General features: G+C 44.4%; 2 protein-coding genes and 1 long non-coding RNA gene across 7 annotated transcripts in view; 2 read left to right on the forward strand and 1 right to left on the reverse strand.

Moving 5' to 3' along the window:
• Positions 1 to 13,262, reverse strand: part of LOC115105764 (neurofibromin-like) — a 195,687-nt gene that overhangs the window by 72,068 nt on the left and 110,357 nt on the right. The window lies entirely within an intron of this gene.
• tfr2 (transferrin receptor 2) overlaps positions 1 to 13,262 on the forward strand; it is an 85,070-nt gene that overhangs the window by 16,722 nt on the left and 55,086 nt on the right. For all 3 annotated transcript variants that reach the window (XM_065007416.1, XM_065007417.1, XM_065007418.1), the window contains exons 2-3: positions 9,451 to 9,494; positions 10,801 to 11,014. In XM_065007416.1, the coding sequence (XP_064863488.1) occupies positions 9,451 to 9,494; positions 10,801 to 11,014 (258 nt within the window). The remainder of the gene's footprint in view (positions 1 to 9,450; positions 9,495 to 10,800; positions 11,015 to 13,262) is intronic.
• LOC135563822 (uncharacterized) lies at positions 2,886 to 4,061 on the forward strand. The gene is made up of 2 exons (XR_010460566.1): positions 2,886 to 3,333; positions 3,382 to 4,061. It is a non-coding gene; the product is annotated as an uncharacterized LOC135563822 (long non-coding RNA).

Below are 13,262 nucleotides of genomic sequence, written 5' to 3' on the forward strand. Positions count from 1 at the left end.
ATGCTGTGTTGTCAGGTCTATTGTCTCTAGGTATTAAACTAATGGGTTGTCAGGTCTATTGTCTCTAGGTATTAAACTAATGCCGTGTTGTTGTCAGGTCTAATGCTGTCTCTAGGTATTAAACTAATGCTCTATTGTCTCTAGGTATTAAACTAATGCTGTGTTGTCAGGTCTATTGTCTCTAGGTATTAAACTAATGCTGTGTTGTCAGGTCTATTGTCTCTAGGTATTAAACTAATGCTGTGTTGTCAGGTCTATTGTCTCTAGGTATTAAACTAATGCTGTGTTGTCAGGTCTATTGTCTCTAGGTATTAAACTAATGCTGTGTTGTCAGGTCTATTGTCTCTAGGTATTAAACTCTAAGGTATTAAACTAATGCCTGTTGTCAGGTCTATTGTCTCTAGGTATTAAACTAAACTGCCTGTGTTGTCAGGTCTATTGTCTCTAGGTATTAAACTAATGCTGTGTTGTCAGGTCTATTGTCTCTAGGTATTAAACTAATGCTGTGTTGTCAGGTCTATTGTCTCTAGGTATTAAACTAATGCTGTGTTGTCAGGTCTATTGTCTCTAGGTATTAAACTAATGCTGTGTTGTCAGGTCTATTGTCTCTAGGTATTAAACTAATAATGGGTCAGGTCTATTGTCTCTAGGTATTAAACTAATGCTGTGTTGTCAGGTCTATTGTCTCTAGGTATTAAACTAATGCTGTGTTGTCAGGTCTATTGTCTCTAGGTATTAAACTAATGCTGTGTAATGCTCAGGTCTATTGTCTCTAGGTATTAAACTAATGCTGTGTTGTCAGGTCTATTGTCTCTAGGTATTAAACTAATGTTGTGTTGTCAGGTCTATTGTCTCTAGGTATTAAACATTAAACTAATGATGTGTTGTCAGGTCTATTGTCTCTAGGTATTAAACTAATGGGTCTATTGTCTCTAGGTATTAAACTAATGCTGTGTTGTCAGGTCTATTGTCTCTAGGTATTAAACTAATGCCTTGTTGTCAGGTCTATTGTCTCTAGGTATTAAACTAATGCTGTGTTGTCAGGTCTATTGTCTCTAGGTATTAAACTAATGCTGTGTTGTCAGGTCTATTGTCTCTAGGTATTAAACATTAAACTAATGCCTTGTTGTCAGGTCTATTGTCTCTAGGTATTAAACTAATGCTGTGTTGTCAGGTCTAGGTATTAAACTAATGCTGTGTTGTCAGGTCTATTGTCTCTAGGTATTAAACTAATGCTGTGTTGTCAGGTCTATTGTCTCTAGGTATTAAACATTAAACTAATGCCTTGTTGTCAGGTCTATTGTCTCTAGGTATTAAACATTAAACTAATGCTGTGTTGTCAGGTCTATTGTCTCTAGGTATTAAACTAATGCTGTGTTGTCAGGTCTATTGTCTCTAGGTATTAAACTAATGCTGTGTTGTCAGGTCTATTGTCTCTAGGTATTAAACATTAAACTAATGCCTTGTTGTCAGGTCTATTGTCTCTAGGTATTAAACTAATGCTGTGTTGTCAGGTCTATTGTCTCTAGGTATTAAACTAATGCTGTGTTGTCAGGTCTATTGTCTCTAGGTATTAAACTAATGCTGTGTTGTCAGGTCTATTGTCTCTAGGTATTAAACTAATGCTGTGTTGTCAGGTCTATTGTCTCTAGGTATTAAACATTAAACTAATGCCTTGTTGTCAGGTCTATTGTCTCTAGGTATTAAACTAATGCTGTGTTGTCAGGTCTATTGTCTCTAGGTATTAAACTAATGCTGTGTTGTCAGGTCTATTGTCTCTAGGTATTAAACTAATGCTGTGTTGTCAGGTCTATTGTCTCTAGGTATTAAACTAATGCCTTGTTGTCAGGTCTATTGTCTCTAGGTATTAAACTAATGCCTTGTTGTCAGGTCTATTGTCTCTAGGTATTAAACTAATGCTGTGTTGTCATGTCTATTGTCTCTAGGTATTAAACTAATGCTGTGTTGTCAGGTCTATTGTCTCTAGGTATTAAACTAATGCTGTGTTGTCAGGTCTATTGTCTCTAGGTATTAAACATTAAACTAATGCCTTGTTGTCAGGTCTATTGTCTCTAGGTATTAAACTAATGCTGTGTTGTCAGGTCTATTGTCTCTAGGTATTAAACTAATGCTGTGTTGTCAGGTCTATTGTCTCTAGGTATTAAACTAATGCTGTGTTGTCAGGTCTATTGTCTCTAGGTATTAAACTAATGCTGTGTTGTCAGGTCTATTGTCTCTAGGTATTAAACTAATGCTGTGTTGTCAGGTCTATTGTCTCTAGGTATTAAACATTAAACTAACGCTGTGTTGTCAGGTCTATTGTCTCTAGGTATTAAACTAATGCTGTGTTGTCAGGTCTATTGTCTCTAGGTATTAAACATTAAACTAACGCTGTGTTGTCAGGTCTATTGTCTCTAGGTATTAAACATTAAACTAATGCCTTGTTGTCAGGTCTATTGTCTCTAGGTATTAAACTAATGCCGTGTTGTCAGGTCTATTGTCTCTAGGTATTAAACTAATGTTGTGTTGTCAGGTCTATTGTCTCTAGGTATTAAACTAATGTTGTGTTGTCAGGTCTATTGTCTCTAGGTATTAAACATTAAACTAATGCCGTGTTGTCAGGTCTATTGTCTCTAGGTATTAAACTAATGCTGTGTTGTCAGGTCTATTGCCTCTAGGTATTAAACATTAAACTAATGCCTTGTTGTCAGGTCTATTGTCTCTAGGTATTAAACTAATGCCGTGTTGTCAGGTCTATTGTCTCTAGGTATTAAACATTAAACTAATGCTGTGTTGTCAGGTCTATTGTCTCTAGGTATTAAACTAATGCTGTGTTGTCAGGTCTATTGTCTCTAGGTATTAAACTAATGCTGTGTTGTCAGGTCTATTGTCTCTAGGTATTAAACTAATGCTGTGTTGTCAGGTCTATTGTCTCTAGGTATTAAACTAATGCTGTGTTGTCAGGTCTATTGCCTCTAGGTATTAAACTAATGCCTTGTTGTCAGGTCTATTGTCTCTAGGTATTAAACTAATGCCTTGTTGTCAGGTCTATTGTCTCTAGGTATTAAACTAATGTTGTGTTGTCAGGTCTATTGTCTCTAGGTATTAAACTAATGCTGTGTTGTCAGGTCTATTGTCTCTAGGTATTAAACTAATGCCTTGTTGTCAGGTCTATTGTCTCTAGGTATTAAACTAATGCCTTGTTGTCAGGTCTATTGTCTCTAGGTATTAAACTAATGCCTTGTTGTCAGGTCTATTGTCTCTAGGTATTAAACTAATGCTGTGTTGTCAGGTCTATTGTCTCTAGGTATTAAACTAATGCCTTGTTGTCAGGTCTATTGTCTCTAGGTATTAAACATTAAACTAATGCCTTGTTGTCAGGTCTATTGTCTCTAGGTATTAAACTAATGCTGTGTTGTCAGGTCTATTGTCTCTAGGTATTAAACTAATGCTGTGTTGTCAGGTCTATTGTCTCTAGGTATTAAACTAATGCCTTGTTGTCAGGTCTTTTGTCTCTAGGTATTAAACTAATGCCTTGTTGTCAGGTCTATTGTCTCTAGGTATTAAACTAATGATGTGTTGTCAGGTCTATTGTCTCTAGGTATTAAACTAATGCCTTGTTGTCAGGTCTATTGTCTCTAGGTATTAAACTAATACTGTGTTGTCAGGTCTATTGTCTCTAGGTATTAAACTAATGCTGTGTTGTCAGGTCTATTGTCTCTAGGTATTAAACTAATGCTGTGTTGTCAGGTCTATTGTCTCTAGGTATTAAACTAATGCTGTGTTGTCAGGTCTATTGTCTCTAGGTATTAAACTAATGATGTGTTGTCAGGTCTATTGTCTCTAGGTATTAAACATTAAAGTAATGCCTTGTTGTCAGGTCTATTGTCTCTAGGTATTAAACATTAAACTAATGCCTTGTTGTCAGGTCTATTGTCTCTAGGTATTAAACTAATGCTGTGTTGTCAGGTCTATTGTCTCTAGGTATTAAACTAATTCTGTGTTGTCAGGTATATTGTCTCTAGGTATTAAACATTAAACTAATGCCTTGTTGTCAGGTCTATTGTCTCTAGGTATTAAACTAATACTGTGTTGTCAGGTCTATTGTCTCTAGGTATTAAACTAATGCTGTGTTGTCAGGTCTATTGTCTCTATGTATTAAACTAATGCTGTGTTGTCATGGTTTTAGAGGATTATGGGTAATCTTTTGGCGTTCCTCCAGACTGAAAGGACCGCCCCTTTGTGCGTGTGTGTTTGTTTGTTGAGCTGTTAATAAAGTTAATCAAATTAAACATTCGGCACGCTCGCCACACACGCTGACCTCTCCTCTCAACCTATCACAGGCCTCACTCCACCACGTACAGCAAACCAGGAGGCGGATCACTAAGCAAACACACAAACCAAATGGTATTACCTACAAGCTCCTAACCAACAATGCAGTTTTAAGAAAATGTTTCCCTAATTAATATTACCTGATTGAGATAATCAATGTAATGTAATTAACTAGAGAGTCGGGGCACCACGAAATAATATTTATAGAGCTGTTATCTTCCGAATAAACTCTTAAAGACCTAGTGATATTTTACATCAATAGCAGTCAACATTAATCAAAATCAAATCAAATTGATTTATATAGCCCTTCGTGCATCAGCTGATGTCTCAAAGTGCTGTACAGAAACACAGCCTAAAACCCCAAACAGCAAGCAATGCAGGTGTAGAAGCACGGTGGCTAGGAAAAACTCCCTAGAAAGGCCAAAACCTAGGAAGAAACCTAGAGAGGAACCAGGCTATGTGGGGTGGCCTGTCCTCTTCTGGCTGTGCCGGGTGGAGATTATAACAGAACATGGCCAAGATGTTCAAATGTTCATAAATGACCAGCATGGTCAAATAATAATAATCACAGACAGAACAGTTGAAACTGGAGCAGCAGCACGGCCAGGTGGACTGGGGACAGCAAGGAGTCATCATGTCAGGTAGTCCTGAGGCATGGTCCTAGGGCTCAGGTCCTCAGAGAGAGAAAGAGAGAATTAGAGAGAGCATACTTAAATTCACACAGGACACCGGATAGGACAGGAGAAGTACTCCAGATATAACAAACTGACCCTAGCCCCCCAACAGGAGGGGTCAGGAGACACTGTGGCCCCATCCGATGACACCCCCGGACAGGGCCAAACAGGAAGGATATAACCCCACCCACTTTGCCAAAGCACAGCCCCCACACCACTTGAGGGATATCTTCAACCACCAACTTACCATCCAGAGACAAGGCCGAGTATAGCCCACAAAGATCTCTGCCATGGCACAACCCAAGGGGAGGCGCAAACCCAGACAGGAAGATCACATCAGTGACTCAACCCACTCAAGTGACATGGTATGAAAGAGCCCTAGTAAGCCAGTGACTCAGCCCCTGTAATAGGGTTAGAGGCAGAGAATCCCAGTGGAAAGAGGGGAACCGGCCAGGCAGAGACAGAAAGGGCGGTTCGTCGCTCCAGAGCCTTTCCGTTCACCATCGCACTCGTGGGCCAGACTACACTCAATCATATGACTCACTGAAGAGATGAGTCTTCAGTAAAGACTTAAAAGTTGAGACCGAGTTTGCGTCTCTCACATGGGTAGGCAGACCATTCCATAAAAATTGAGCTCTCAGCCTCCAGCTGTTTGCTTAGTAATTCTAGGGACAATTAGGAGGCCTGCGTCTTGTAATCTTCATCTTACTTCAGTCTCATCTGAAAGTTGTAAATTCTTGGTTATCTGCAAGAACCCTGGCTAACAATTTGAATCAGCAAAACAAAATTGGGTTTAATCATTTATTTAATAAATACCTAACTAATCACACAGAATTACACAGCTTGTTACACAAAAGAAAAGGGGCTGGGTTTGAGTGAAAGAGCGGGAAGACTGAGGAACAAAGGGAGAAGCTGTGCTGTCGTAAATACAGTATCTTATGCATTCTAAATTACCACCCATTTGGAAAAGGAAAATGCAATAAATATTTACTCTGAGCTGCGCTTCAGCAGGTTGGTGGTAGATGGAAGGCCGTGTTACCAAACCGAGTCCTTTGAAGAATGTCTCTGCTGGTAAATTGGATACGTTGTCGTAACGTCGTTGTGTGGTAGATGGGATACTCTGTCTGTTCCTTCCTAACCTGCGTTTGCAGCTGCGGTCGCTAACTCAACGGCTAGGAGGTATCACTTCTGTCGTGAATAAGAGTTCAAAGTTCATACCGTTCGCAACCAAAGCTCATGCTGATGTTGGCTTCGTTCTGTAGTTATTATCTGAACCATTCCTACATCTGACCAACCAAAGCTCATGCTGATGTTGGCTTCGTTCTGTAGTTATTATCTGAACCATTCTGACATCTGACCAACCAAAGCTCATGCTGATGTTGGCTTCGTTCTGTAGTTATCTGAACCATTCTGACGTCTGACCAACCAAAGCTCATGCTGATGTTGGCTTCGTTCTGTAGTTATTATCTGAACCATTCTGACATAGGACCGTCATCCTACCTCATCGGAACAGGAAGTTCTATTGTCGTCAAGGCTTTATATAGGAAGGGAGAAGAGGGTGTGTTTGAAAAGTTTTATAGCCCATGTCCCTTCACAGAGGCGGGCCACCGCCCTAACATATGAAAACCCACATTTCACATTTTAGAAGCTAAAATCACATTTTATCCCATCACAAATCATTTCATATCCAAACATTTAAATCGAATAACATACCATGTGAATCTGATAACTCCGATGTGTAGACTTTCCACTGTAGAGTTTATGTCATCTTATCATTGATGAGAATGTCTCAGATGACAACCGAACTGACATCATATTCATTAAGTACCACCGCATATGTTCAACTGGTCGGATTACCAGAATATAGTTCATTTCACCCCACCTACTGATGTTCCCAGAATCTCTATGTTAACCAAGTTTTTTTTAAATGTAACCTCAGTAGGTTAGAGAGAGGAAAAAGGGGGGAAGAGGTATTTATGTCTGTCATAAACCTATCCCCCCAGGCCAACGTCATGACAAGGTATATCTCACTGGTCATCCCCAAAGCCAGCACCTACTTTAGCCGCCTTTCTTTCCAGTTCTCTGCTGCCAATGACTGGAACGAATTGCAAAAAATCTCTGAAGTTAGAGACACATTTCCCTCACTAACTTTAAGCATCAGCTTTCTGATCAGCTTACCAATGGCTGTGTACAGCTGCAGCGAATCCAATCTCATCCCCATATTGCTTTTATTTACTTTTTTGGTATTTTGCACACCAGTATTTCTACTTGCACATCATCATCCTTACATCTATCACTCCAGTGTTCATATGCTAAATTGTAATTACTTTGCTACTATGGCCTATTTATTGCCTTACCTCCTCACACCATTTACACTGTATATAGACTTTTCTATTTTGTTATTGACATTTTTTGTTTTGTTTATTATGTAACTCTGTGTCGTTGTTTATGATGCACTGCTTTGCTTTATCTTGGCCAGGTCGCAGTTGTAAATGAGAACATGTTCTCAACTAGCCTACCTGGTTAAATAAAGGTGTTCTCAACTAGCCTACCTGGTTAAATAAAGGTGTTCTCAACTGGCCTACCTGGTTAAATAAAGGTGTTCTCAACTAGTCCTACCTGGTTAAATAAAGGTGTTCTCAACTGGCCTACCTGGTTAAATAAAGGTGTTCTCAACTGGCCTACCTGGTTAAATAAAGGTGTTCTCAACTGGCCTACCTGGTTAAATAAAGGTGTTCTCAACTGGCCTACCTGGTTAAATAAAGGTGTTCTCAACTTAAATAAAGGTGAAATAAATCAATAAAAAATAATTGACTACAGCATTCAACACCTCCATGCTCATCATTTGATTTGATTTAATTAAGCTTAAGGCCCTGGGTGTCGACCCCATCCTGTGCAGTTGGGTCCTGGACTTCCTGACGGGCCGCCCCCAGGTGGTGAAGGTAGGAAACAACATCTCCACCCCGCTGATCCTCAACACTGGGGCCCCACAAGGGTGCGTTCTCAGCCCTCTCCTGTACTCCCTGTTCACCCATGACTGCGTGGCCATGCACGCCTCCAACTCAATCATCAAGTTTGCAGACGACACAAGAGTAGTGAGCCTGATTACCAACAACGACGAGACCACCTACAGGGAGGAAGTGAGGGCACTGAGTGTGGTGTCAGGAAACAACCTCCCACTCAAAGTCAACAAAACAAAGGAGATTATTGTTCCTCGGCGTACACATCACAGACAAACTGAAATGGTCCTTTCACACAGACAGCGTAATGAAGGAGATGATTGTGGACTTCAGGAAACAGCAGAGGGAACACCCCCCTATCCACATTGATGGAACAGTAGTGGAGAGGGTAGTAAGTTTTAAGTTCCTCGGCGTACACATCACAGACAAACTGAATTGGTCCACCCACACAGACAGCATCGTGAAAAAAGCGCAACAGCACCTCTTCAACCTCAGGAGGCTGAAGAAATTTGGCTTGTCACCTAAAACCCTCACAAACTTTTACAGATGCACAAACGAGAGCATCCTGTCGGGCTGTATCACCGCCTGGTACGGCAACTGCACAGCCCTCAACTACTAGGCTCTCCAGAGGGTGGTACGGTCTGCACAACGCATCACTGGGGGCAAACTACTTGCCCTCCATGACACCTATAGCACCTGTCTGCACAACGTTTCACCAGCATTCTTTTCACCAAACCACATGACCTTTTGTTTTGGAGGTGTTCAGAACAAAGTTAAGGGCAGAGAAAGCTTGTTGGACACTAAGAAAGCTTCGTAGAGCGTTTAACACAAAATCAGGGCCAGGCAGTGTCTGAGACAGCAGATTTCTGACTTTATACACTGCACTCTGTGAGAGAGGTAGTTAGCAAACCAGGCCAAAGACCCCTCAGAGAGAGAACTGCTACTTAAAGTAACTAACTCAATGCCATTTCCTGAATCCCAGAACATATTCCAGTCTGTTTTAGCAGTCCTGCAGCATCCGCATCATCTGACCACTTCCTTATTGAGTCACTGGTACTTCCTGCATCATCTGACCACTTCCTTATTGAGTCACTGGTACTTCCTGCTTTAGTTTTTGCTTGGAAGCAGGAATCAGGAGGATAGAATTATGGTCAGATTTGCCAAAAGGAGGGCGAGGGAGAGCTTTGTATGCATCTCTGTGTGGAGTAAAGGTGGTCTAGAGTTTTTTTCCCCACGGAATACAGTCAGCTGAATGTGTGTGTGTTTATCTGTGTGTGTTTGTGTGTGTGTGTTTATCTGTGTGTGTGTGTGTGTTTATCTGCGTGTGTGTGTGTGTTTATCTCTGTGCGCACGTGTGCGCACGTGTGTGTGTGCGTGTGTGTGTGTGTGTGCTGAAAGCGACAGATGGAGAAGGGACAGTGAAAGAAAATGATTTGTATTTTCTGTAGAATATTACATCATGTTATCTTTCTCTCCACTCTCAGATCAGAGACACATGGACACTATCAGAAGATCACTGCTGAGACAGGTGAGGGGGAGGGGAGGGAGGGACAGGGGGAGGAGAGGGAGGGACTGGGGGAGGAGAGGGAGGGACTGGGGGAGGAGGGGAGGGAGGGACTGGGGGAGGAGGGGGAGGGACTGGGGAAGGAGGGTGGGACTGGGGAAGGAGGGTGGGACTGGGGGAGGAGAGGGAGGGACTGGGGGAGGAGAGGGAGGGACAGGGGGAGGAGAGGGAGGGACAGGGGGAGGAGAGGGAGGGACTGGGGGAGGAGGGGGAGGGACTGGGGAAGGGGGTGGGACTGGGGGAGGGAGGGACTGGGGGAGGAGGGGAGGGACTGGGGAAGGAGGGTGGGACTGGGGAAGGAGGGTGGGACTGGGGGAGGAGAGGGAGGGACTGGGGGAGGAGGGGAGGGACTGGGGAAGGAGGGTGGGACTGGGGGAGGAGAGGGAGGGACTGGGGGAGGAGGGGAGGGGAGGGAGGGACAGGGGGAGGAGAGGGAGGGACAGGGGGAGGAGGGGGAGGGACTGGGGGAGGGGAGGGAGGGACAGGGGGAGGAGAGGGAGGGACTGGGGGAGGAGGGGGAGGGACTGGGGAAGGAGGGTGGGACTGGGGGAGGAGAGGGAGGGACTGGGGGAGGAGGGGGAGGAGAGGGAGGGGAGGAAGGAGAGAGGGAGGGACTGGGAAGGAGGAAGGGAGTGGGGAGGGGAGGAAGGAGAGAGGGAGGAACAAGGGGAAGAGGGAGGGACTGGGGGAGGGACTGGGGAGGAGGAGGAGGGGAGGAAGGAGAGAGGGAGGGACAGGGGGAGGAGGGGGAGGGACTGGGGAGAGACTGGGGGAAAAGGAGGAGGGACTGGGAGGGACTGGGGAGGAGGGGGAGGGGAGGAAGGAGAGAGGGAGGGAGGGACAAGGGGAGGAGGGAGGGACTGGGGAGGAGGGGGAGGGGAGAGGGAGGGACAAGGGGAGGAAGGAGAGAGGGAGGGACTGGGGAGGAAGGAGAGAGGGAGGGACAAGGGGAGGAGGGAGGGACTGGGGGAGGAAGGAGAGAGGGAGGGACAAGGGGAGGAGGGAGGGAGGAACAAGAGGAGGGAGGGAGGGAGAGAATGAGGTGGGGGAGGAGGGAGAGAGTGAGGGAGGGACTGGGGGAGGAAGGAGAGAGGGAGGGACAAGAGGGGGGAGGGGGAGAGAATGACAGGGGGAGGAGGAAGAGGAAGAGGAAGTGACAGGAGGGAGAGAGAGGGACAGGGGGAGGAGGAAGAGGAAGTGACAGGAGGGAGAGAGAGGGACAGGGGGGGAGGGAGAGGTGTATCTAATCCTTCTCTCTCTCTCCTTCCAGCCTTCCTCCTCTTCCTGCTCTATCTATCATCGTCACTCAGTAGGAGGGCCTGAGGGTAACGAGGTGGGTGGGATTGAGTTGAAGCTCGACCAACCAGAGTCCGAGGAGGAGCTAGAAGCTGAGCCTAAAGGTGACATCACTGCCTTGGTGTTACGGCTGCATCACAGGAAGACCGTCATCTGCCTATGTCTCTCAACACTCATATTCACTACAGGTAGCACACACACACACACCCACACACACACACACACACACACACATACACACACTGACTTTCAACACTCATATTCACTACAGGTAACACACACACACACCCCCCCCACACCCACACACACACACACACACACACTGTCTTTCAACACTCATATTCACTACAGGTAACACACACACACACACGCACACACACACAGTCTCTCAACACTCATATTCACTACAGGTAACACACACAGTCACACCCACACACACACACCCACACACACACACACTGTCTTTCAACACTCATATTCACTACTGGTAACACACACACACACAGTCTCTCAACACTCATATTCACTACAGGTAACACACACACACACACACACACACACACAGTCTCTCAACACTCATATTCACTACAGGAAACACACACACACACACACACACACACACACACACACTGTCTCTCAACACTCATATTCACTACTGGTAACACACACACACACACACACTGTCTCTCAACACTCATATTCACTACAGGTAACACACACACACACAGTCTCTCAACACTCATATTCACTACAGGAAACACACACACACACACACACACACACACACACACACACACACACACACACACACTGTATTTCAACACTCATATTCACTACAGGTAACACACACACACACACACACACACACACACACACACACACACACACACACACACACACACACTGTCTCTCAACACTCATATTCACTACAGGTAACACACACACACACACACACACACAGTCTCTCAACACTCATATTCACTACAGGTAACACACACACACACACACACACACTGTCTCTCAACACTCATATTCACTACTGGTAACACACACACACACACACACAGTCTCTCAACACTCATCTTCACTACAGGAAACACACACACACACACACACACACACTGTCTCTCAACACTCATATTCACTACAGGAAACACACACACACACACACACTGTATTTCAACACTCATATTCACTACAGGTAACACACACACCCACACAGCCACACACACACACACACACTGACTTTCAACACTCATATTCACTACAGGTAACACACACACACACACACACACACACACACACACACACACACACACACACACACACACACACTGTCTTTCAACACTCATATTCACTACAGGTAACACACACACACGCACACACACACAGTCTCTCAACACTCATATTCACTACAGGTAACACACACACACACACACACACACAGTCTCTCAACACTCATATTCACTACAGGTAACACACACACACACACACACACACACACACACACACAGTCTCTCAACACTCATATTCACTACAGGTAACACACACACACACACACACACACACACACACACACACACACACACTGTATTTCAACACTCATATTCACTACAGGTAACACACACACACACACACACACACACACACAGTCTCTCAACACTCATATTCACTACAGGAAACACACACACACACCCCCCACACCCCCACACACCCACACACACACACTGTCTCTCAACACTCATATTCACTACTGGTAACACACACACACACACACACTGTCTCTCAACACTCATATTCACTACTGGTAACACACACACACACACACACTGTCTCTCAACACTCATATTCACTACAGGTAACACACACACACACAGTCTCTCAACACTCATATTCACTACAGGAAACACACACACACACACACACACACACACACACTGTCTCTCAACACTCATATTCACTACAGGAAACACACACACACACACACACACACACACTGTATTTCAACACTCATATTCACTACAGGTAACACACACACACACACCCCCACACCCCCACACACACACACACACACACTGTCTTTCAACACTCATATTCACTACAGGTAACACACACACACACACACGCACACACACACAGTCTCTCAACACTCATATTCACTACAGGTAACACACACACACACCCCCCCACACCCCCACACACCCACACACACACACTGTCTTTCAACACTCATATTCACTACTGGTAACACACACACACACACACACACACACACACACACACACACACACACAGTCTCTCAACACTCATATTCACTACAGGTAACACACACACACACACACACACACACACTGTCTCTCAACACTCATATTCACTACAGGTAACACACACACACACACACACACACACACACACACACACACACACACACACACA

This window comes from Oncorhynchus nerka, linkage group LG22 (genome assembly GCF_034236695.1).
Source record: "Oncorhynchus nerka isolate Pitt River linkage group LG22, Oner_Uvic_2.0, whole genome shotgun sequence".
NCBI classification, from domain to species: domain Eukaryota; kingdom Metazoa; phylum Chordata; class Actinopteri; order Salmoniformes; family Salmonidae; genus Oncorhynchus; species Oncorhynchus nerka.